The sequence below is a fragment of the Drosophila obscura genome, unplaced genomic scaffold (assembly GCF_018151105.1).
Source record: "Drosophila obscura isolate BZ-5 IFL unplaced genomic scaffold, ASM1815110v1 contig_4, whole genome shotgun sequence".
Taxonomy (NCBI): domain Eukaryota; kingdom Metazoa; phylum Arthropoda; class Insecta; order Diptera; family Drosophilidae; genus Drosophila; species Drosophila obscura.
Genome location: NW_024542828.1, coordinates 4,739,710 through 4,766,744, shown reverse-complemented (window position 1 = coordinate 4,766,744; position 27,035 = coordinate 4,739,710). Strand labels below are relative to the sequence as shown.

At 39.3% G+C, this 27,035-nt stretch overlaps 1 protein-coding gene across 1 annotated transcript in view; it reads left to right on the top strand.

Moving 5' to 3' along the window:
• LOC111071793 (neuroligin-4, Y-linked) overlaps positions 1 to 15,816 on the top strand; it is a 34,140-nt gene extending 18,324 nt beyond the window's left edge. The window contains exons 3-11 of the mRNA XM_041595033.1: positions 7,259 to 7,495; positions 8,635 to 8,832; positions 8,907 to 9,299; positions 9,514 to 9,550; positions 11,721 to 11,933; positions 13,218 to 13,356; positions 13,577 to 13,728; positions 13,929 to 14,041; positions 14,375 to 15,816. Coding sequence (XP_041450967.1) covers positions 7,259 to 7,495; positions 8,635 to 8,832; positions 8,907 to 9,299; positions 9,514 to 9,550; positions 11,721 to 11,933; positions 13,218 to 13,356; positions 13,577 to 13,728; positions 13,929 to 14,041; positions 14,375 to 15,513 — 2,621 coding nt within the window. The 3' untranslated portion in view covers positions 15,514 to 15,816. The remainder of the gene's footprint in view (positions 1 to 7,258; positions 7,496 to 8,634; positions 8,833 to 8,906; positions 9,300 to 9,513; positions 9,551 to 11,720; positions 11,934 to 13,217; positions 13,357 to 13,576; positions 13,729 to 13,928; positions 14,042 to 14,374) is intronic.
• Positions 15,817 to 27,035: the final 11,219 nt, after the last annotated feature.

Sequence of the window (27,035 nt, the reverse complement as noted above, 5' to 3'; positions counted from 1 at the left end):
ACGCATACGTCATACGTTTAGTTATTGATGAGTCTCCTCCTCCTTCCTGCTGCTGTTGCTGCAGCTACTGCTGCTGCCATGTGCAGGCCATCAATTATATCCTGCCTTTCTCCTCCAACTGTCAGTCGTTAAAATGCAGCATAAAAATGATGCCACATTATGCATACGCCCCATCCTGTTGTACGCCCTCTGGGAACATTGTAAGATACATTTATGAGACGCGCTTTGAAGCTGCAATTCTGTCCGATGATAGCTCCTGCAACTGCCACCAACATATAACTGGAATTGCAATTATGTGTGTGTGTCTGTGTGTGTGTGTGGCAGCCATAAATTGCAGCTGCAGCTGAAAAATGTGAAAAACTATTAAGGTCTTCGATTTCGTTTTCCTACAATTCTTTCTGCAATTTTCTTAAGCATTTTTACGCCCGAACGCTGACATAATGTTGTTAAACGATAATACGAAATGGGAAAAATGGATGAAAAAAAAAAGACGCAGCCACTGCTGCGGACTGGCTGGCAGGACCCAACCAAGCCACAGCAGGAGGTAGCAGCTACAGTCAGTGGCAAAGCCACACAAAATCTCTTACGACAAATTGCATATTTCAATTTGCAACAACATTCATGGGGCGGTGGGGGGTAGTGGGCAGGACGTAACAGACCAGAAGCTCCATTGCTTCTTCCATTTTTTTCCGCTTTTTTTAGGACTCTCCTCCAGGTGTCTGCCGCAAATATTGGTTTCGTTAAAATGCACTCGTACTTGCCGCACACACACACACACACACACACACACCGTCTGTGGCCCTGCCACTGACTTCAGCTTAAGCCTTGGGTTAAGCTGATGCATGGATTTAAGCGGTAGAATGCATTAAGATTAAGTGGCCCCACAGCTCCCGCTTCCCAGACGCTTACGTTCGATGGAGAACCTCCATTTGGTGTCTGTGGCAATTTATTGTGGCTTCTGTGTGTGGTTTTGTGGGGCATACAAACATTTAACTGCCAGCTACTTAGGTTAACAGGTGTTTCGGCCTTAGGCTATCTTTATTTCCAAATTTCCGTGACATTTTCCAAACAATTAACATTTCATCTCCCTAGAAAATTTAGAAACTCTAAAAGTAGGCCCTTTTTCAAAACTGGCCAAAAAATTTTCAAAATTTCCATAGAAAACAGGGGGAGGGGATCACTCATACAATTTTTGACTGACTGTTGACTGTGTCCTTAGGCATCACAATATTTTACATTTTTATGAAGTGCCAGAGACGCTTGCCAGGGGGGCGTACAAAAATTGCAATAAAAATCGTATTTTGTGGGTTATAAAAAGTTCAACAACAGAAGAAAACGAAAGAAAAAATCAAGCAAAGTTGGTAGAAAACATTTTTCCATTTGCATTTCCACTCGCCTTTGCTCCCTCACACACTTTCTATGGTTTTTAATGTTTGTTTTAATGATTTATCGGCCTTAAAATGTGGCATGAGGCACACACAAGTGACGCATCGTAAAGTTTTCTGCTTCTGGCTGCCGCTGCTGCTGATGCTCTTTATACTCTTTAATGATGGGTAGGATTACTCATTGAAGGTGTTTGCAATATAATAAGGAATCTTCCGTAACTAAATCACTAAGACCCAGAGAATATCATAAATAGAATTAATATATTAATTAGTATTTATCTATCTATCAATCTATATATCTACATATTTTTTTATTTGTCATTTAGAATGCTGCATCTTGAAAGGGTATCCCATGCTGTGTTCTCTTTTGTACTGCCCTTTCTTCACCTTTCACTCTGTTGTTGTGGCGCCTAATTTAATGCAACAATTTTTTCTTCACACTTGGCCTGGCGCTGCGCTGTCTTTCCTTTGACTTTTCCGCCTCGTTGTTGTTGTTCTGTGTGTGTGTGTGTATGGGGGGGATTTCCCATTTTCATTTGGCATTTTTCCCCATTCACTTTGTGGGCTTATCAGTCAGGAAGCAAGCAAGAGGCCACATACGCATGTGTGTGACTGTACAATGAATGTAAATTGAGTTTTTGGTGGGGGCGTGAGCCGTGGGGTGGTAGGAGGCCCAGTACTTTGTAATTTATGGCCTGCAATGTGCGTAAGGGAGTCCACGTGATAACTTCATTCTCTCCCTCCACTCTTGCTCTCTTCTTACACCCTTCCTTCTCTCTCCTGCCCCATTCATATTTCTTTTATGAGCTTTTATGTAAGGAGGAGAGTGAGAGAGTGTAAGTGAGTGGATGGAGTATATGGTTGGGTACTTATTTATGAGTCTTTACCGGCATTTTCCATGACGAAAATCATAATTTTCATCGCTCGCTTTCGCTTTGGTTTTGACATTTTGTTTCCTTTGCGGCTGGCTCCTTGTGGCAACATTTCCATCTAATATATTTCTCAAGTACGTGACATACATTAACCTTACATACAGATTAAGCAGAAGATTAGATGGCTCATTTAGCGAGGAATTACTGTAACATTTCCACACTTAAATGTGGCAGCAAAAGTTCAACTTTTCTTCAAATAAACTATGGGGAAAACTTTTACAACTTTTACAGCATTCATTCTACTTCTTTATTCAGTCCTACTACTCATTCATGCGTGCCTTAGAAAAATACTAAAAGAAAAATCAAGAAAAAATTAACCAAAAAAGTAAAAAATCGAGAAAAGAAAAATCAACTACATACCGCAAAAAGTTTAATTGATATTTCAATTGACTTTCGGCACAAGTTTGCCCAGTAAATTCATTTCCCTGTTCAACCAGAAATCCCCATTTGGATCCCATTTATGCTCTTGTCTACTGAATTATTCAGTTGCTGAAGAAGTTGTAGCCCCATAAAGATGTTTTTCCTGTCTTTGAACGTCACTTGCGCCCCATGACCCCTGAACCCCAAAGCCAAAGTGAACGCCACCGAGAAGCTGACAATTTAGCTTAAGAAAAAAAAAATCCATTAATTTCTCGAAGCCAAAAGCCGAAAGTTGTGATCAAAATCGAAAACATTTTCCCAAAAATAAATAAGAGCAAGAATTTAGTGAAAAACGAGGAAAAAAAGAAGAAGAAATAAAAGAAAATGCAGGGACAAGAGTATAAATAGAGAACAGCGGGAAAAGGAGCGAAATAAGTGAAAGCTTAAGCAAAAGCAAAGGATGAAGACAAAAACAGGCTCCATTCATGACTTAAAAAAAATTGAATTCCGGCGAACAAATAGCTTCAAATTCAATAGACATCAACATTTCAGGAGTTCGAAATTTCTCGATGCATTAAAAGGATACAAAATTTACGGCCAAATGACAAAAATGATGGCAACAAAAAATTTTAAGGATGAAAATCTACGTGTTGTAAAACTGTGTCACCTGTAAAACTCGCCCAAAACTCTGCAAAAAAAAACAACATGAAAAAAAGTGAAGACATAAAAAAAAGTAGAGCAAAGTGCGACTCTGCAATTTATTAAATCGATAAAAATCCGTAAAGAAAAATAAATTGAAGGAGAAGACAGAAGGAAAAAGCAGAAGCAGAGAATATATGTATGTTAGACAAACACTTTAAATTGTGTGAAAAAAAACCTGCGCCAGAAGACAGGTAAAAATAGACAGTGGAGACTATTTAAAAGAGAAAGAATTGAAAAGAAAAGAAAAAGCTGAAAAAAGAAAGAAGAAAATGTTAAAGAATAATGTAAGAGATCCTTTACTGCTAAGACACACTGGGAGAGAGACCAGGAGGGAGAGCGTAATGTGCAGCTGCTAATTGCTTTCTTGGTCAGCATATCCTTCTCAAATTGTATTCAGATTTAAAGACTACAATATATATACACATTCCTTTATAATTCAAATTTCGAAGAGATTTATGAATTCATATTTACACAAATTCCATGAATTTTCTACCTTTAAGGCTAACCCTTGATCGAACCTTCACTGTACTTGTGAGCATCTACAACAATATCTCGACTGTAACAAAAGGCGACACTAAACTTGAAGCTCAAACGAAATGAAATTTTCTCGCAACTACCATAAAACGAAATGAACTACATTTTTCTCTGTGTTGAGAGTGTGGCAAGGTGCAAGGTGGCAGTGGGGCAGAGACGTCTTCCAGCATCGAACACAAGTAGCAATTGTTTGGTGGCAGCAGCACAGGAAATCAAAAGGGGTTTTGAAGAGGAGGAGAAGGCCACAGGAAAATGAGTTGGAGGATATTGATTTCGCCTAGTTTTTTTTTCGGATTGCCTCAAGGCCTCAACATAGTTTTTCCCTTTAGTTTTTCTTTCTATTTCTGTTAGCTTTTCCTCGGTTCTGTTTTTGTTAGTTTTTCTTTCCATTTGTAGGGGTAGCTGAGATCTAGTTTATGTTTTCGAGTGTGGGGCTGTGGCAGAGCTCACAAAACAACCAATAGAATACTTGAAAATGAATTTCAATAGCAGCAAATTTTATTATCAAACAAATTGCGAGAACAACGAAAGAAAAGCCAAGAAAATGCATGTGTGTGTGTATGTGTGGTCAGGAAATTGTGAAAACAAATAATACATTTTTGTAAATAAGAAAAAAGTATAAAAAAATCTATTTTGTGATGTCCATTCCCAAAAATACTTTTCTTATGTTTTTCCTATAAAAAAAACTTAAAGGCATTTTTTTAAAAATGTGAATCTCCTTTCGGAACCTCCGAAAATTCATTGAAAAGTTTTCCATAATTTAAGTAATTTTCCGCTTGAAGAAGAAGCAAAATCTGATGCGTAATCATTTCAGCAATGTTCAAAAAACTTTCTTGTCGATACTCACTCTCTCTGGAAATTCCATTTCCTTCTTCACACCTCTATCTCTTACATTCTCCCTTTCGTTGACACCTTCTAGTTTTGCACGGGTGGAGGGTGTTGCTCCTGTCTATCACATTAGTTCCATTTAGTCACTCCCAGTGCCTCCCAAAAATTGTGTACGCATCCCTACCGAAAATATGATTAAATTTATGCCAGTCAAAATACAACATAAAACTGTCGACACACAGCCCCTCCACCGACCAAAATGACACAAAACTTTCCACTGCCTTCCACGCAGTGTGGCATGGCTAATGGCATTCCTTGCCACCACCAATGATGGGGCCTAAGGCTTAGGGATCCCCCAAAGACGCGCAGTGGATCCATGTAAATTAAAACATGTTTCAACTTATTAACAAGATATCCCCGCCCCCGTACAGTGCGCCCCAAAAGTCATCGCTCTTCCACGACTTGTCATATGTACAAAATATTTACATTTCCCTCTAGCAAAATTATGCCAGAGGAAACTTTCTTTCCGGGGGAAAAACTAGCGACATTTGTTCGGGGGGGAAGGTTTTGAACAACTGTCTGTGTCTGGTACACCCCCCACTCACCCTCTCTCTCTGGTTTGACTTTGTTCTGCTACTCCTTCTGCCCCTTTCTTAGGGGGCAGTCATAAAAGTTTAATTCCTCCCTCCTTGGGGGCACATGCAACATGCAGACATACAGAAATGTCGCCCATTTTGTGCTGAAATGACAACAAAACTTTTTACTTGCAGAAAAGTTTTTTAGAGAGCGACACAAGTTTTAAATGCTGTTTGCATGTTGCGTGGAAACATGCCTCCTCCTCTACCCCTTCCACCACCCTTGCCCCTTTTTTTGCGGCAACCTTTTTTGTTGGCCAATTTTTGTGGCAAACCAAATTCATTTATAGGCTGCAGTTAGTAAAGTTTTCAGCCACTCCCACCCCACCACCACCCAAGAATTAATATAGAAATTGGCCCAAAATTGTTGGCCATTTTGTGGTCTGGTAATTTGTTAAAATACTTGGCCAAGTTCTTGCGCTACAAAAATATTTTCTAGCTTCCCCTTTATTTCCATGGAATATTTTCCCACTTTATAGCCAGAGATGCTATCCATTGAATTAGCGCCTGCAAAGTGTGAAGATTTTTATATAGATATTGACATTGATTCCCATACTCTCAACCTCCTATTTGGTTTAGGTTTTTATGGGCAAGTCCTTTGGTATCATCCTGCTCCCTTCTTCCTTCATTGTGTCTGCCACACGAGTCTCTCTCGCTCTCTTTGTTCGCGCTATTTATAAAAGTCAGTGACACAGTAACTTGGTTTCCTGGTGGCTCGTTTGGTGGCACTTCTTCAGCCACATCCTAATCCTCCCTCCCTCCGCCCAATTCTCCGGCTCACCCTGCCAACTCTTTTTCCGCTTTGATAAGCAAGTTCTTTTGTTCCAGAACAGAAGAGAGAGTAGAGAACTTTCCATGCGCTTGCTTTTGTTATACTTCTAGCGTAGCATAGAAGGGAGGGTGGGGCTGGAGGAACGACTGATGTCAGATACAAGCCATGCACTCTCGCTCAGATACATGACGATATGTACATATCTCTAACAAAGATGCAGCCACCCTGCTTGGCCCTGTTGCAATCCCTGCACTCCCTGCTCCTTCTTGGTTGGATAGATTTCTGTTTGCAGCTTTTGTGTATTCTTTTTGGGAATTTAGTTTATAGTTTTTGCTTTAAATTGTGGTTTAAATATATAACGAAATATTATAGATATCATTTCTCTGGTATTTTACTTGAAACCCCATTAAAATTCTACCTGTTCCCCGTATATAGAGGGTACTATTCTCGGGTCCATCTTTATACCGTATATAGCCCATGCATCAATCTTCCGTTACCTTTAATCTCCCGCACACACACACACACTCGAGTCCCACGACAACTTCTCCACACACACTTCACACGTCAGCAGGAAAAGAGGCAAATCCAATCCAATGATTGTTTTCTTTCTCTCTCTCTCGAAAGAAAAGCCTTTTCCCTAAGCCTGAAAACGTGTCCACTCAGATTAGGAAAGAAACAATCGACCTGAAGGGGCAGCAGCTGATGCTGCTGCTCCATCGATGACTTTGGCTTTTCGTCACAAGACGAGAAGAAGCAAAAAAAAAAGAGTTGTTTACGGATATAATTTGCCTATTTTCAGAGGCTTAGACGCTCATTTGTCTTACGGTTTTTGCCGGCCTCCGCCTGGTTGATGGCTGATTTAAGGCCTTGTTTACATGAGAAAGTCTTTTCCTTTTCCTTGCAAAATATAGAAACAAGCGATCCAGTTGATTAATGGAGGCGGCTTAAGGGCTGGCTTTGTGGGTTTTGTCGTTCGTGTAAATCTTTTCATGCAATTATTTACGTCTTGAAATATTACTCGGGAATTCCATCTACCGAAGGAGAATCAATTTTTTTCCCTTGATCGGTCAATTAACATATTTTTCCTCTTTTTGATTTTCCTCTTTGCAGTTGGTTCACGTGATTCCACGGGCAGTGGCTCCTCCTCTGGTGGCAGTTCCAGCTCCTCCTCCTCATCATCATCATCATCGTCTTCGGGCAGTGGAAATCCTACAAAATATCCTGTGCTGGTGTTTGTGCATGGCGAATCATATGAATGGAACAGCGGCAATCCGTACGACGGTTCCGTTCTGGCAAGCTATGGACAAATATTGGTGGTAACCATAAATTATCGCCTCGGAGTGCTGGGTAAGTGCTCTGCACACTCAAATCCTAATGCTAATTGATATGCTGAGTGCATGACCAGAGAACGACAGTCGACGACAACGAACGACGAACGACAGGCGGCGCCTCCTCCTCCTCTGAGAGTGAAGAGTGAAAAGTGGTGTGGAGTGGAGGACGTCGGTGCAATGAGGCAAACGTGCCGCCAACCAATCGACTGTGCAGAGCAACGGCTTTTAAGCCAGTGCCAGTGCCAGTGACTGGATGCCAGCAGCAGCACTCTTGCAACATCAACTGCACTTCCGTTGAACAACAGCAGCAGAAGCAGCAGCAGCCAACGACTGGAGCAGCAGCAGCAACAATGGCAGCAGCAATGAGGCGTACATTTATTCCATAATCTAACTAATTTAGTTACAGTCAGGCACACAAAAATTCACACAGGATACTGTGGTATAAAGTTGCGCCAAAAAGGGATTGAATGAGCATTCCAAAATCTTTATGATTAAGTTAATAAAGAAATTAAAGTTTGAATATTAGAAAGAATAGCAAAAAAAAAAATAATAGTTAAATGCATATTAGTTCATCTACCAGAAAATATCAGATTATACTAGAACAATAACAGTTATTATAGAAAACAGCGAGAAAATACTAGCAAATATTATAAAATACGAGAATTATATTACAAAATATTTGAAAAATATTGAAAAAATATTAGAAATACCTTGAAAAAATGTTAGAAAATTATTGTATATTTCCCCCGAGAAATCCCAAAAATATCTTTAAAATTTCCACCTCAAGAAATCACTTTGAAGCCACTGTGTGCCCCCGAAACACTGTGCAAATTCAAATGCACTGGTGAAATTAGTGGCGACCTCATTTGAGCGCTCCATCCACTCGTTTGCTGCTGCCGCTTTTGCCTCTACTGCTGCTGCTGTTGCTGTTCCAGAGGAAACGGAAGTGCTGACATCATGATTTGCACGCGTGACTTTGCAGTGAAAAAGTGTCGCCTGTCGCCTGTCCGATGCCATTGCGTTTGGACATTTTAAATAGGCAACGAACGACACAACCGACTGACTGCACGACTACTCAAAATCGATTAAATGTTCATTACGGGCGGCAAACGAATCATCAATTATGTGAGGAATAAACTCTATATTTTTTTGCAGGATTTCTGAATGCGAACACGGACCGATACTCGAAGCTGCCGGCCAATTATGGCCTGATGGACATCATTGCCGCATTGCATTGGCTCAAGGAGAATATTGCTGCCTTTGGCGGTGATCCCAATAGCATAACCCTCGCCGGACATGGCACTGGAGCGGCATGTGTCCACTTTCTCATTTCATCAATGGCCGTGCCAGAGGGTAAGCAGTGTTTGCACCTCTTGCACAAGACATTTCGCTTGAAATCCCTGCTCCATTTTCGTGTCTCCTGACAGGCCTGCTCTTCAATCGCGCCATCCTCATGTCCGGTTCGGGTCTGGCCCCCTGGTCGCTGGTCAGCAATCCGGCAAAATATGCCGCCATTGTGGCCCACCATGTGAACTGTGCCTCCGACCTGCCGCACGCCCATCTGATGAAGTGTCTGCGCGAGAAGACGCTCGAACAACTGCTGAGCGTTCCCATCCGTCCGCCCGAATTCGGTTTCGCCTTTGGGCCGAGCATCGATGGTGTGGTCATCGATGGCGGAGATTATGTACCCCCAGCGCCAGGTTCAGCGGCAGCTCAGGCTCAGGCGCATGCATCCACAGCCGCTGGGAATGGCCTCGGCGGAGAGGCAGGCATTGCCGCTGCAGGAGGCTGGGGCACGCCCGGACAACTGGAGAATATCGGTGAGATATTAATATCTGAGATTTCCTTATTTTTTTACGTATTTTTAACGTTTATTTCCTTTGCATAATTAAAATAAATTAAACTTATGTATTTTTCCCATCTTTTAATGCTGTTTCTTCTCCTCATTCTGCTGCCACTTCAAACACACACACACACACACACACATATATGTGCCCTTTCACACATGGCACGGACTGTTTTTAATGAATACAGTATTAATGAGAAAAACTGCCATTAACAAGTTGTCAAGGTAAGTTGTGGGGCCAAAGCCAAGCCACGGCATCGGCACAGGCCCAGGCGTATACTTAATTATTTTCACCTCAACACTTGCACACACTTACACACACACCCATCATATACATCACATGCTATGTACAGTTGACACTCGAAGGAGTGAACAATCGAGAGAGCGAAACATTCTAAAGAGGAAAACTCTCGAAAGTGGAAACATATGGAAAAGGCAACACTCGTGGGAGAGCATTAAAAATATTAATTATTCAGAAATCAGTCAATTAATTTGTATCCAGAGTAGGGCTTTCCCTAGAATTTCAAATATAATACTGAAAGAAGGGTCCTCTCTTAAATTTAGGTGATTTACCTTTTACCAATGGGCATACCACAGTCCTAACAGTCGGCTTATAGCATTATTCTTCGCTTAAAAATATATCCCCATCAAAAATTACTCATTAAATAATGAAGATAATAAATCACATACCTTGTACTAGTCCCCCTTCTTCTTGTTTTAGCTCAAGCCTGTACCCACTGTACCAGTGCTCTCTCTCACTCTCTCTTTTTTTTTGAAAAAACACTGCAACATAATTAATTTAAAGTTTCGTTTCTACTTTCGTTCTTTTCGGCAAAGTTGTTGCGTTGTTTTCCTGTCAAAAGGCTGCCCTTTATCTGGCGTTCAAAAGTGTCGTTAGTTAAGCCACCGATAAGATTTAACTATACAAAAAATACATACACTCTACTACTCAAACACACACACTAGCTCATGAAACACACACCTGCATCCCGGGCTGCAAGTGTAATTAATTTATTCACATTAGGCACGCAAATGTTGGGGCTCAGAGCGAGACCTCGCCTCTGGCGATTGTGGTGCCGCCACTTGATTTATGCACTTTGTGTGTGTGTTTGTTGCAGCAGCTCATTTTACAAAATGTTAATATATATATTATTAACAGCTAATTAGAGCTGCGATTCACATAATTGATGTGCGGTACGCTTTGATGTTAGAAACCTAAAACTGGGTTACGGACTGCAAGGGAGAAATGCAATTGAATTGGGTTTTATAATTAACAGAAAACTCAATCCAATTAATAGTTTATCATGGAACTACGAGCTCAACCTTTGAGCTAGAAATCCCATAGATATTCCACCACTTAAGTGCGATGAAACTAGGAATTTATCTGTACAAATCGGCATGCAGGATTCGGGTTTCTACTTCTCTGTGTGTTCTATCAATGCCCAAGAGGCTATTAGTCAGTGCATAAAAGGGGTATAAATATTTCGTTTGTGTGCAGTTTAAAGCATTTCCCACTCACACATTCATGCACACAGAAGAGCACTAGAGAGAGAGAAAGATCCCTACCTCTAAAGGAAAACCATTAAACACATGGCACACAAAGAACAAATACAAAATCCACAAAATATCCTTTGGATATCCTGCTGCTGCATCGCCCAAGCAAATAAGCCACGAAAATGTAGAAGAAAAATATACATTTAAAACAAACAGGGAAAATGCATGCGACTGACCACAGAAAATACAGCTCAGAGAGAGAGAGTGAGAGAAAGAGACAGTGTGAGGCAGCTACAGCAGTTTAACGAATCAATGGGAATTGGGAGCCAGAGCCAAAGTTATTATGGCTGCAGCGATGATGAGAGAAAGTTTAAATATAAAATAAAATTATTACCTATTTTGGGCTATTATTTATCACTTATTTATTTATTAATAATTATTTTTATGTTGTTCGCCTTTTTTATTATTAAAACCAAATCAAATTAGAAACAAATATAATTATTTCGAAAAAAAAAAATATTAACACAAATTTTAAATTAAATTATTTTAAATTAATGTCTTAAGTTCTAGGACCTTCTTTTGAGCATGCAAATCAGATTTTACTATTAATTTCTTCTCTCTTAGCAACCAATCGGAAGGTTTTTCTGCATCGACTCGGAAATTGATTCAGATCAAGAATTTATATAGTTAAGGGTGGGGCACACTCTTTATCATACAGTACACACCCCTTATCCAGTTGCAGTAATTCCGTCGAGTACCGCGTACCCAAAAATAGGGTTTGCAGGACACGGACAACCCTTTGCCCTCACACGCACATTTACTTCCATACTTATCCTTCTTGCTGCTGAATATTCTTCATCCTTATTCACACTTTACTCATTTTCCCCCTCTGAACATGCAGATACGACCTGATGGCCGGTGTGACACGTGCCGAGGCCTTTTTCAGCTTCAATTCGGGTGATGTGCAATATGGCATCGAGGCAGATCGAAGGTCGAGAATTTTAAAGGCCTACGTGAGGAACACGTACACATTTCATTTGAACGAGATATTCGCAACGATTGTCAACGAGTATACGGATTGGGAGAGACCCGTCCAGCATCCAATTAATATCCGGTGAGTAATTGCGTTTGTATGTGCCCCCATGCCAACATGCCCCCGCAGCAACATCAGGCAGAGATTCTCTACCAAAAAGAGGTAGAGTGGAGTGGAGAGTGGATGCCAAATAAATATTTCCTTCTTAATTAAATGCGCAATGGCATGTCCTGGAGATCTCTTACTCCCACACACACACACACAGCGAACGATGGAGCGACGGAGCGCGTGAGGTTTTCAATTAAAGCGGCTTTTGTATAAATCTTGATTTCAATCTTATGGCAAATGAAATGCAAATCGGTCGGGGCACCTCACCCTCCTTGACCACCTGCCAGTCTTCATAAATAATGCTGCTACAGTTTGCCTGCATTCTGTTTCATATGGTGCATAAAAGTGTTATGGAAATGGTTTTTCCTTTGCCTTTTTCCTACAATTTCCAATCGATATTTATGTTTTGCGACTTTCAACCATTTGATTCGATTCGATTTACAATTTATTTGTGTGTTTGCATAATTTATGCGGAATTACATTTCCATATTTTTCGGGCAAACAAATCAATTGATTTTGCTTAAATATTTCTTTGGTTTGGTCTGCTACGGAAATGTGTGCAGACGTGCATGAAGTTGCAACGTTTCATGCTTCATCTGTGGAACATGGCCGGAGAGTGCCGTGTGCTCCTTTTGAGTATTGACTACAGGTGCACGCGGAGAAGCGGTATTCAAAGTAAAAGAGTCGTGAGAGTACATTTAAATTGAAAATTTCCACCATAATTGTAGCAACATTGAGTACACATTTTTTCTGGGGAAAATTAAAACCCTGTCACAGCCAGGAAATTGTATTTATTTGTATGTTTGTATGTCTAAAATGTGCAGCAGACATAAAGCCGAGTCTTGTACAGTATTTTCAGTCTGATGGAGATATCCATGCAAATGGTTTTTATTCAAATTTTTGCGCTTTTCGCATTTGAAATTCTGTGAAAAAAAATATACACAACGATTCGCCCAGACAGGCTCCCCACAACAAAAAAAAAAAACAAGAAGAAGAGAAATGCAGCATCAAATCAGTCCCGAAAATAGGCTTAGTCCTCCCCTCTTTTGGAGGTAAACTGGTAACCAAAGTGGCTGCCCTTAAAAGTGGCTTGTTAGATGCACACTTGAGCATAAAACTCTCGATGGCAGCGAAGCAAAGAAGCCATTGCAGTAGGTAATGGAGGAAAATAGCCGGAAAATTGCATCGGTCTGAGGGTTGGGTAAATTGTTATTTGATTTTAATGCCTGCATTTTTTTTCTCCCCTCTCTTTTATAGCGATGAAACACTGGAGGCATTAAGCGATGCTCAGGTTGTGGCACCGGCAGCACAAACTGTTGATTTGCATTCGGCAGATCATCGAAATTCGTATCTATATGTTTTCGACTATCAGACGCGCTTTGGGGACTATCCGCAGGTGAGTCGAAGAGGCATTACTTCTAATTCTATTGTCCTCTTGGGATTTCACTTGATTTAATCTGATAGAAGGTGTACCATTAATTAATTGCGAGTAACATTAAGCGAACAGCTTTCCAATTGATTAACTCAAGTCATTAAGCTCCAATGAGAGATGTTACATGCATCAGGGTCAAGTGGCTACTAAATTTACTCTTCTCCCCTCTTTGTACATTTTGCAGCGTCAGGGTTGTATCCATGGCGAGGACCTGCCATATATCTTTGGTGCACCGCTCGTTGGTGGTTTCAATCATTTCACGCGCAACTATACGAAAACCGAAATCAGTCTATCGGAGGTGGTCATGTATTACTGGGCCAACTTTGTGCGCACTGGGTAAGTACTACTCGTAGTAAATGGCCAGGGAATGGTAAATGGCCCAGGACCACGCCATTGGCAGTGGCAGTGGCAGTGGCAGTGCACTGCTGTGGTCATCTAACCTGGCAACCTGGCGATGGTGCTGCCTCATATGCAACTGAATTCACATTTAATCATCCAAACGCACTCACCCTTTACCACTCTCTCTCACCATGCAGCAATCCAAATGAACAAATGGAAACGGAGCACAGCAGTCGACAGGAGAGGAGTCGCTACAAAACCATCGAGTGGACGGCATATGAGAGTGTGCACAAGAAGTACTTGAATTTTGGTTAGTATTGAATTCATATTGGAATTTCGATAAATGTATCGATAAATTAATCGATACAAATTAAGATAACAACTATGGAAATATTTTCATCAACTACATATATTCATATTTAGATAAATATATTAATAATATATTTTAATAACTTTTTCGATAAATACTTCGATAGTAATTTTCATAATTATTTCGATATATTTCGATAACATCCTCGTTAACTATTTCAATAAAATTTTGAAGATAACATCTATAAATATATCGATAAAAATATGGATAAATATTTCAATAACTAAAATTTCGATTAATCCAAAAATATATCCCCTATTCTCTCCCTTCCAGACACCAAACCAAAGCTAAAGAATCATTATCGGGCACATCGTCTATCGTTTTGGTTGAATCTCATACCGGATCTACACAAGCCAGGGGGCGATAATGTCCCCGCCGCCCATCATCAGCTGAACGACGACGACGAGGAGGATAACAATATACCGAATGATGCCTCTGTAAAGCCCCTGAATCCCCCCTACACCTCGAGGGCTGCCAATGCAGCGGCAATGGGAAACTTTACGATTTTCACAAATCAAGTGTTTTCCCTGCTGAATCTCAGCTCGCCGTCGTCCTCGCTGCAGCGGAATGGCACTCGCTATGGCGGAAATAAGGTCTATCCCGATGACATGATGGATCCGGATCATGCGGCCGGGGGAGCGGCCAGTGCCTCGCAGGATAACGATGGCTTTGCGGCATATTCCACGGCCCTGAGTGTCACCATTGCCATCGGCTGTTCCCTGCTGATCCTCAATGTCCTGATCTTTGCGGGTGTCTACTATCAGAGGGACAAGACGCGTCTGAGTGAGCCCCGACCGCAGACAAAGTTGAAGCGGCAGGAGAATGGCCAAATTCCAAACAGCATCTGTGGGGATCTGGAGACGCTGACAATCCATGCAAAGAGTGACCCTGGGACGATCCTATCCCATCATCATGCCATGCAGCATCATCAGCTTCCACCTCCGGAATTTGCGGACATTCCACATCGTGCCCCGCCGCCTCCGAAGCACATGAAAACGATGCAGGATCCAGGGGGTGGCGGTGTGGGTGGTGTCGCCCCAACGCATGCCCTGCAAGTGCTTGGCAATCAGTGCGGGACTCTGACCAAAAAGAGTTGCATGAAGCAGACACAGGCGCAGGCACAACAGCACTCTCCCTCGCAGCAGCAGCAGCATCAGTCACATCAGCAGCAGCAGCAGCCGCATCAGCAGCAACAGCACGTGGTAACACATCAGCAACATTTGCAGAATCATCATAATCAAAGCATGACCACCGTTCTCACCACAGCCGGTGGATTGGTGGTGCCCACCCCGCCCACAGTGCCAGTGATTGTGGCAGCCCCCACACAACAGCAGCAGCAACAGCAACAGCAGCAGCACCACCAACAGCAACAGCAGCAGCAACATCCACTGATGGATGAGCTCCGTGTGTGACATTAATTGACCGTGCGTTTTAAATGTGATCTCTAAGCGCACAGTCCATTCTATAACCTATAGCCTATATATAACCCTTGCCCAATCTCCTTCCTTCCTTCCCATTTTCCCTACATGTTTCAGCTGTCGGTGAGTGTCTGTGTCAATATCCCCTGGATGAATGGTTAAATCTCTCTCTCTATATAGCGCCTAAGTGTACGTATGAATGCTCTATCCTGATGTAACAGGATTTAAAATCAAATGTAAATCCTCGCTGACCAAGCTATTACTTTGTTGCTAGTTGATTTTACATATATATAAATATATATATAGATCGTATATATATTGTATATAGTTATAACTAAAGAGTAGAGATTGTTGTTAGGATTCATTATCAAACAAAGAAACACTCACCAACTTGGTAGAACATTTTTTTTTTGTCAATAAATCAAAGAGAATTATGTTTTCAGCTAAGATTTATATTTTCTAATGTTTTCTTTGACATTTTTTCGCAGAGGTGCAGGGCTCTACAGAACTATAACTATCTATTATTTTTTGATTACAGACTTTTACAAGTCTTTAGCATAGAAAAAAAACAGATTCTGTAAGGAATTTGATGCGCCCGGCATAACTTTCAACTAATTTTTCGACCATTCACGAAAATTAATTTGACTAATATATTAACTACTAGTCGACTAATATTTCGACTACTTTGAACTGAAAAATGTTATATTTCGATAATTGGCTTAAAATTTCTACCTATTATTATTATTTCTACAACAATTTCAATCAATATTTCGAATACTATTTTAACCATAATTTCTACCACTTTTTCAACCAAGATATAGAACTATTTCTAATACTATTTCGACGACTATTTCGATAACTATTTTATAGTTTCTTTCAATGGTTAGCCCTGACACCTACTGCCTGTCTCTTCAAACCCAATTAGGACCAATAAAAACACACACAATTCCATGTTATGAAGAAATTTTCACCACCACATTCCGTTCTGTTGTTAGAGTGAAATATAATAATATTTAGTAGACAATGAGAAAATGCAAACAAACAAAAATTTATGAAAAAATGTAAAAAAAAAAAGAAACATGAATGTTATTCTTCCAAAGACTGAATTATAAATTGTGTACGAGTACGGGGTATTGCGTGTAAATAATAAAACAAAAAACCAAAAACTATAAGCAAAATATACTACACAAAAACTTTCGCAAAAAATAAAATATAATTTCCAGATGAAAAACAGAACAAGAAATCAAATCATGTACAGGTGTGGCCCTGGCCCTGCCTCTGGCTCTGGCTTTGGCTCTGTGTAAACTTTAATGGGAAAAACTAAACACTGGAAAACTAAACTTTTGGTCAGAGAGGAGGAAAAAATAGTAAATTAAAAAACTGTTAATATTAAGCATGCAGGCTACTTTGTTATGTAACTAAATAAATATTTATATAGCCATTAACATTAAATAAGATACGATATAAACTCGTAAACAGAAAAACCACACATAAGCCCTGTCTCTCTCTCACTCTCTAGAAATTTCTATGTGGAAAAATAGTTAAAAATTCCATTAGGAATAAAGCGGCAAGGCAATTGAAATAAGCAGTCGGAAAAACCCCTAGCAAATATACATAGTTTTCCACCGCCCCCTCTGTCCTTTTTTTTTGTTGCCTCTTCTGTTGTTTTTAATTTCAACAATTGCCCCGAAAATTGTAATTAAAATGGAAATTATATTTAAAACGAGCGAACGAGAGAGATCATTAAAAGGAAAACAGTGCGAAAATTGCAAACAATTTAATGAAAAACACTTGTAAAATATATATAAAAACGCATTCAGAGGGAAATAAAACCCCCCAATGGCAAAAACATTGAAAATATACAAAAAATGCATCTATAAATATATATATTCTATAACTAAAATGATGTAAACCTCTAGCATAAATAGCAAAATAAAAATCATATAAAATAATAATTATATATACACAAATATATATATATATATATATATATATATATATGTGCTGCATAACGATATAATTAAAACTGGTAAATTCATGAAAATTTATGGCATTAGAAAAGTGTGTGCGCAACGGGATTCTCTAGTGTTTAAAGCATATGAAAATTCCACAAACTAAAATGAAAAAGAAATAGTGAAAACTTAGTAACAAAAAGCTAAATAAGAGAAAATGAAAGCATACAAGAAGAGTGGCATACATTTAAGATGAAAACTGAAATTTAAGTAAATAATAAAGTTGCAAAAAAATTATAAAAATTATAAAACAAAAAGAATACAATTTTTTCTTGGGAGGAATGGTAAGAAGGTTGGTTGGTTTTAGAAAGCATCTGTAATTTTTATGCCTTTTTATTATACTATCTGTTCCCAGTACAATATTCTTCATTGTTCCCCATATTCTATACGAAAATTTGACTAGAAAAATCCTTGAATTTCATGCATTTTCCTATTTCATTTCCTTTCACAGATAAAGATATCCAATTTTAAACACGTCTTCAATTGCACTCAGAACCCCCAAGCAAACACGAAATTCAATATAGTAGCTAGAACTTTTATTTTAAACGGCAGTTAAGGCGATGAATGGTTTCACATATGCGTTTTTACACACATATACAGATACTCTGTATATCCTACTATAGAATGGAAATTGAGAGATTCACAGACACATCAATGTATGGGGGGTCGTCGTCTTCTGCTTTAAAGTACGAAAGAAAATCCATTGAAAATATATTTATTATGCAAATTTGCTTCCTTCACACACAAAGAGTCTCTCCTTGCTTCTCTGCGTATATCGCAAGGACTTATAGCTTAATTTCAAACGAAATATAAACGAATAAATGTCTGCTTCTGCATCCTGCAATATCCTACCCCATATGCTGATGCCGCTGATGCTTAGCGCAATAATTGAATCAAAACATTTCCCAAACTATACTTTCACTCGGGGAAATCCTCTCTCTCGCTCTCTGTCACCCCTCGTTTATTTTTGGCTAAAGATTAATTCGATTTTTATTAGAAATGAAGAAAATCCAATTGAAAAACTCACAAAAATAAAAACAATGGAGGAATGAAGGGAAAATCGTTTGGCACTTAATTCCCATTTTCCTCTCTTTTTATTTTTTTTGCATATGTGCTTGAAAAGTGGGCGTGGCTGGTGTCTGGCAGCCCCATGCTGTGTTTAATTTATTAGCACAAAAGTTTTCAGAGCAAAATTAAATAATAAAAGTCTTCCCTCCAAGTGGCTCTCAGGATTTGTCTCTCTCTCGTCTTTCGACTGAAAATTATCACTCTTAATGCTGCCAAAAAGGTCACGAGTCATGGGGTTAAAGGGTGCCAAAAAGAGTGAAGCACTTTCCCCTCTTTCCACCCGTCTAAGCTCTCTGGCAGGTTGATAATTTATATTGGGAAAATCTGTTCAAAACTTCTTTAGACGCTAATAAAAGTATTTTCCTTCATTCCCTGAAAAACTAAAACTTAAAATCTGTTATAATTGAGTTTTAAAGTTCATAAAACATTTAAAAAAACATTTTCTGCTATCCTTTTTTTGCTACTAAAATTCGCTTGCAGTTTCACTTTTTCCTTGATCTTCCATTTGACCAACAACAAAAATATTTGGACAGGGAAAGCTTCATAAAGTGGAAAACTTTTCTGTTCACTTTTATTGGCAACATCAAGCGCTAATCCCAAACAGAATTGAGTTCCAGAAAAGAACTGAAAACACACATACACTAAAATTGTGTTGCAAAATTGGTGGAACAAATTGCTGAAAAAAAGTTCCGCCTTTTCTTTTTGTTAATTTTTAATTTTTTTTTATTTTTTTCGATTTGTTTGGTGGAAAACTTTAATAAAAACGTGCAAATGAAATCGAAGTAGGAAAAACCAAACATTATATCGTTTTTTATAGTTTTTCTCAATGGCTAAACTTACATTTATTTTTTAGTTTTTTGTATTGTTCTTGTTGTTTACTTTTCGACCTGTAGTTCTGCCATCTCTATTCGTATTTTCTCTCTCTCTCTCTCTCCCAGTGTGTCTTAGCTGCTAGTTTAAATATTTTATTGAACCTTTTTGGTTTACTTTTTGAATGCCACACACAGAATAGAAAAGTTTTTTTTGTTGTTTCGACCAGATATCTATCTGCTCTTCAAAACTTTATCCACTCTGCAATGGGAAAAACTATAATTTTCTGTGGTTAAAACTTAATCCTGGATCTCCAATCTCATTTTAAGTGCACAAGTTCCCCACTAATTGGTCGAGAGGAGGATTTCCCACTCAAATTCCATTCCATTATGAAAAAACTGATACCATTCATTCGTAGGGGGATAAAATCACAGTTTGAAAAGAGGGTGAGAATCAGGATTTGGAGGGATGGGGGAATCAAAAGTAGGGGGAATGGGTATAGATAATATTGCACTAATATTTTTGGTCCAATGCCATCAGCAGCAGCAGCAGCAACAGCCTTGAGCAGCACTCATACGCTACAATCTCCAACTAACCTAGATTTCCCATACGATATAGATATAGATATAGGGGGGATCTGTGTGTGTGTGTGTGTGTGCATAGGAGACCATAATCTATCCATTCAGCCAAATCAAATCGAATCACAAATGCAACGGCAATGAAGAGGCAGCAGAGGGCAGGGGATTGGAGCGCTGAAGGAGCTTACATCCGTTGCAGCAGCAACAGCAGCAGCGCACAATTACAGGGGAGGGGAAAATCTGAAGAGTAGGTCAGCACTCTAACTATCTATATCTCTCTCTCTCTCTCTCCATTGCCCCTGCCACTCTCAGTCCCTCTGTGGGTCACACTCGTTGGCTGTCTATGATGGCTGCTGCTTCTGATGCTGCAAGGAAAGCCACGGCACCGAACTGCCCGACAAGTGTCGTATGTCGTCCTGTCTAATGTTAAGCTACTTTTCATGTATAACCCCCGTAACCTCTAACCACCCTGACAGTACGCTCCACTGCCACCCACCAAGTTGTGGGGAAACTTCGAACTTGCGCACGAACAGACATGAGGCACAAGGAAAGGGTCGCGGCATAGGATACCCATTGCTAAAACGCTACAGAAACACTTTTGAAACGCTTCACGTGTACTGCAGGAGTGCCCCTCGGTTCCCTGGTTTTTTCCTGTGATGGTAGAGGCTCAAAGCAGAAGATATCTAGATATCATGCGCACCTCGGTTTTTTTTCGGTCCCTGTTATCATGGGATGACCTGTTAGTAGGCATTCCGTTCCACAAAACCCTTTTTTTTTTTTAGGCTAAGCAAAGCTTACCGCTCCCGCATCAAAACCATTTCCGCCAAAAATCATCATACCCCTACAATCCAGGGTATTCACAGCCAAGACAGAAGTACTACGATGGTCTCTCACATCTCCAGAGTCTCCAGAGCTTTCAACGACCGTTAAGCATCGCAATTATTCATGTTTATGATGCGATGACGTTCGCCCAACGATTCACCTTCTTCTTTTTGGAGCCACCACCCCCAACCACCCATTTACACCTTTTTACACCCGTCACCCAACCCCTTACACCCCTTTAACTTTTACACTTAATATAGGATCTGCTTTTGAAATGTGTTTCTCCATGCCATCAAATTGGTTGAAGATTGAAATATTATAAATTATCGTTGGATTAGGAATTATAGAAGCTCCTTTAGGCTCGAGCGTCATGCAGGCAGCACTCCACGATTGAGTGGGTTCGCGCGTATTAAGCCTCTAATTACTAAATGACCATTGCCATTGTTAACCGAAACGCATTAAGTGTGTGTACATGTTCTAGAGTCGAAGGTGGATTTAATACAGTGCGTTTCATGGGTATAACTAAATTAATTTTGAAGCCCCATTTTACTTATTTGTTACTTATTTAAACTCTCAAATTAAAACAGCTTAAAACCTTTCTAATGAAGAAAACTTTTATCAAAACGATAAAAATACCTTTTAAAAATATTATTCCTTACGGAAAATAATATATTCAATGATGAAACAGGAAAGATCCTCTTGGATAGATTAAAAGGCTTTCCGAAAAATGGAATATAGATCCGAAACAGTTTATTTTCCGTTTTGGATCCATGAAATATTCGTATCATCACATATCTATTATGAATTCCTTAAGAACAAATTATTTTCAATAAATAAACTAAATTTCATTCAACAATTAGTTTTTTATGGAATTATTTTTAAGAAATCTAGCTAGCACGCGTCATGCAGTAGCTCTCCTCGGTTAATTTTTGTGTCTGAAAAACGCATTTAACAAATGCGTATGTTTTGTATGGCTTTTACACTATACACTTTTGAAACGCACTGTTTGCTTCACCGCTAAGTATAGCTATAGAAGACAACCAAGCCAACAACAACCTTTTGAAATCCTCTCTCGAAAACTTAATCGTATGTTTAGTGTAAGATTATGAACATGAAATTAAATCGAATAACAAGAAACTTCAATTAGAGGCGAAACATTTTGATTAAGTTCATGGCCGCCCAAAAGGAACGACCATTTTCGAGTGGCAGATTTGGGGAATGGAGGCGAGTAAGACACTGGATACTGCCCCGAAAGTTTAGCTGTAAACCCCAAAGTGCAGTTCAAGTTGGGTGAGGGGAAAATTACTCTGACAATAAAACATCCGGAAAAACGCAGCAGGCATAACTTTGGGGGCCAATCAATTTATTTGAAGCAAAACTTGAGTGTAAAAATGGTTTGAAAAAATGTTGTACGTTTAATGGAAAAAGTTTTTGGCGCCAATGAGAAAAAAATGCTCCGCTAATTTGATTGTCATTAGAGGGAGGGGGAAGGCACGAGTAAAATTCATTCAACCTTCGAGCTCTCTTTTACACTCAGATATTATTTATATATGTATGTATGGGAAAAAGGTAATGCACATAATTGAATATTCCAACTAAAAATCCCTAGAGAGAGAGAGGCATATCCATTCGACAAATGCTTTTGTTGCTAGATAAAGCGTTGAGGAGTCTGAGAAAGGAGAGCGAAATGGCGGCGAATTTAAAGTGAAATTGAAAAAGTTTTATGAGCCTTTTCCCTACATGCAGGAGCAGCGGCAAGAGGAACAAAGAAGTCAGATAGCGCGCGAACGACTGAGAGAGCAAAAAAAAATAACAGGAATGGAAGATGAGTTTCTTGTAAAGAGCAAGTCTTTGAATACCCTTAGAAAAATATTTTCCCCATGGAAACTATAGAAAGTATTAAACAGAATCATTATTTTATTATTAAAAAATATATAAAAATAATTCCTTCTTTTAGACTCCATTTGGCATTAAAAAGAAGGACCTTTTACACGTTTCAGGCACAAAGATTGTACAGCTGAAGTACACTTTTTAGGGTCCTGCACTAAAAATTAATAATACCCTGTAGAAAGAGCATAATTCCTACACCGACAAGGCATAAAAAACACAAAAGACACAACAAAAAAAGAGATAGGGACCGAGAGACTGCTCTACCGCTAAATTGCCTTCCTGCTGCCACGAGTGGGGGGGCATAACTTTATGCAGCAGGTTGCTTAGGTAACAGTTTTATGTAGTTATGCCTCCTGTCTCCCGCCGCCCTCCACCCCGCTGTAATTGCATAATAATTGCAGAAGCAGCAGCAGTAGCACGGGGCATGGTGCACGGGCCAAGTGGTAGCGTGGCAATCCACACTCTGACAGCTCTGAATCAGCCACCAAAGCGATGCGATGCGACGCTACGGCTCAGAGCCTCCGCTTAAACTAATTTTCCCATAGAATTACTTTCGGATGAGTTTGGTAATTAATGGCAGAGGCAGTGAACGAGGGGCAGCAGGAAAGGCAACGAACGGTATGCAAACCCAAGCAGCCCATCCATCCTGGAGCCATCCAATCTATCCCGTAGGTAGGAGGAGCCCTCCAATCCATCCCGTCTCCAGGAGACAGGACAGACAGCCGCCAAGGTAACTTCTTTCATAAATATTTCAAGAAAGAAATAAAATACACCGTGAAAACGATGATGGCAGCCGGCGGTACCCTGGAGAGTAAGGTTTAACGTAGAAAGTAACAGAAGGAAAACGCTCTGGAACCCTCCAAATATTTCTCTCACATTTATATCCCTTTTGTTTCTTTAATGAAACACAAATCTAAAAATTGAAATCATTTCGAGCGCAAAGTGGACGCCAACAGACGCAACGAAGCGTGCAACGTGGAGACGTGACAGCAATCCATTGAGGAGTGACAGTCAAAGAAAATCTCATTGCAAATTAATTGAAAAATCAAACAATTTTCGGGCACCCTCTCTCTTTGCTTTTGCTCATTTCTGCAGTAGAAAAGAGAACTGCCCCCAAGGACTGTCTGTCTGCAGAGGGAGAGAGACCCTTCCCGTTTTGCCTATTCTCTGGCCTTTTGATCATAAATTTAATAAATAATATGCGATGAAATTAAAGATACTAAGTGGAGGACCCTGAGAGACATTGAGAAAGTGTGAAAGTTCAAGGGATTGAAATACAATAAGACCGAATATTGGATTGCTGTGCAATACATTTTCCTCAGTGAAAATTCAGCTGAAAGTCAAGCAATAAGAGTCGCACGCACCATGTGAGGAAAAGCCACAAGGAAAAGCCGCATAGAGCACTAAGAGTCTTAGGCAAAAACCCCAAAACCAAGAACAAGGTCACACTCGAGTGTCCTGCACTTTGAAGCTCTCTCTGTCTCTGTCTCACTGAAGGGACAGCAGCCAGCTGCTGCCTTTAGCTACAAAAGGATTTGGACACATTCTTTTCTTTGGGTTCGGGTTGGACATTGAGTTCGAATTTAAATCTGCAACTAATGCATTTCACACGTCTCGTGACAAAAAAAAAAACCACAACAAAAGGGAAAATTTCTCAGCTTTACAAATTGAATTTTCTCTCTCTGTTTTGGGGCCAACTTTAAGTGGGGTAAAATTCCACAAGGACTTTGCTAGAAAAATTACATTGAAAACTATGTGAATAAGGAATGTTTTTGGCTCTGGATAAAGGCACTCACGTAAGCATAAATAAAGTGAGGTGCGGTGTAAAAATCGCATAAATATGGTTTCATACCCCAAAAAACAGAATTTTCCAATTAAAATTATGAAAGACAGTTATATGAAATATAAGAAAATTTTGGCAATTATGTTAAGCTTTTAAACGAGTTTTACTTCAATTGCTGGAGAATATATTTTTCTCCATATTAAATTTATTTAAAGTGTTGCCTTATATAACCAAAATCAATTGTCAATTCAATAAACAAAGGTTTTTTTGCTAAAGATTTCTAAGCCTTTAAATGTTTTATAAATATTTGATACAATTCGATTCCTACGCCGCAATGTTTGCCATTTAATTATGTGTGGGCTTGCCTTTTATATCTTTTAGTTTTTCCCCATTTGACTTGACGCTTGATTTCACAATTTTCGTATTAGATTTCTCTGTTGAAATATTTACTTTGTAATGTTTGCTTAATGTTAATTTAATATAATCAATTATGTGGGTTCCATTCTCTATCTCACTCCCTTTTTTTGATCCTTTTTGGTGTGGTTTTTTGCGCAATGCAAACAATGCAAATTGTTTGCCTGATGTATCTGATGCGATAATACTAAATAATAATACATATTTTATGTAGGAAAATGAGGGGATTATCGCCTGCTTTTTTGTGCTTTGTTGTGACAAACAAACACACACATATTTCCTTCTATGATGTTTTTAATTAAAGTTTACCGTGTAACCCGCATTTTTTGGTTGAATTTTTCAGTTATTTTCAAATATATATTTTTTAACTTAAATTAAATCCAAATTTGAGTAGTTTTTGACATTAAAAAAACACTAAGCTGAATGCATTTTTTTCAATTAAAATATATACAAGAAAAACAAAGGAATCATTAAAATTACAATTAATTTTCATTGACTTCTGTTGCGGTTTGCTTTGCAGTTTTACTCCCCTCGTTTTTCCACTCGATTGATTGTTATAGTTGCTCCCATAAGTATTGAACCGCCTGCCAATTGTTATTATTTTTGATGTCAGGGAAAATGTTATAAACCCCAAAACCCGCATTTAACGATGGATGGATCGATCGTACGCTCTTAATTAATGCAAAAAGCAGTAGCAGCCAGCCAACCAACCATTTTTAATGTGACATTTGAACATGCTTTTCCATGCAAATGGAAATGCCCATCGATTTGGAAGTGGAAGAAGTGGGCTTAACCTCCCCCCATTTAATTGGCAATTGGGAAGAGTGTGGTTGAGCGGGTGAGTTGTCTTTAAGGATTCTGCCATTCTACCATTCAATATTCAAAAATTGTTGAATATTTGGTCGCATTTTGTTCTTTGTTTTGTTAATATTTTTTTTTGTTGTGCATAAATTTTAATGCATCGCCTCACTAAATATTTATGCTATACACAACGCCCCATTGCACATCTCTCTGTGTGTGGATTCATGAATTTGTGGGAGTGGGAAGAATTTTTCATTGGTTTCGCTTCCCTGGATCGTTGCATCGTTCCCTCTCTGGTGGCGTATATTTATGAAAATTTTCCCCGCTCGGCCATGTTTGATAGTCCACGGAAAAGCGGAAAACATTTACGCGAAAAACGAGCCAACGAGTTCAAAGCGACTTTTGAATGAGCTTTTAAGGGTAGTTTAATTGTTCGAAAAGGGAAATATAATAACCAATGCAGGCAAATATAGTTTAAAAAAAAAGGATTATTTTATTGGGAAATTGCTTTGTTATCCAAACATATGGTTATGCCTTTATTCAGTGGATAAACCGGAAAATCATAGACAAGTGTGCCTCAATAAAAATATTTTTTGATGTACAAACTGCAGCTCGGAAAATAAATTTCCGATGATCTTTCGGTTCTCATATGCCCTATGTTCTAGTGCTGTAGTTTTCCTCCAACAAACCAGAAATTTCCCTCTGCTCCATTATTCAGTTGGGTTTGTTTTTACATATTTTCAAGTTAATGCTATTAAATGGTAATACTCACACGTTCCACGCACTGCATCCACCGAGCGAGGCTGGACAAGAGGAGGCATGCAACGGGTATGGGGGTCGTTGACCTGTACACTATAGTCCTGCAAAGGGACGCCCCCTTTAGGGCACAGGTGCACTGGTCTCCTCTCCTCCCTCCACCACCCGTTTTGTTTACATTTAGTTGGGCGAAAATTGTGTCGTTAAAAATTTGTTTTTAGATTTATATTATTTATGCCCTTTGGTAAATGAGAGTCCGCGGCACGAAATTGGGGTAATTCGCGTTGGTTGCGAGGCTAATGGAAAGGGATACAGGTCGTATACATAATAAAACTTCATTACTTGGCTATAATTATTCTTTTTTGTAGTAGCTAATGTTCAACGATACTCTTTTGGGGAGGAAAACTAATGGGAAATAGTGCCATTATCTTGTAAACATAAAGAGAATGCATTTTTATTATATTTTTCTGGGATTTGTAGGTGTAAAAACCTCAAAAAAAACCGACTTGATTTATGTAGATGATAATGGTAAATGTTATCGTTGTGAATGTCAAAATTAACGTTCGTAGAATATTCGTCAGT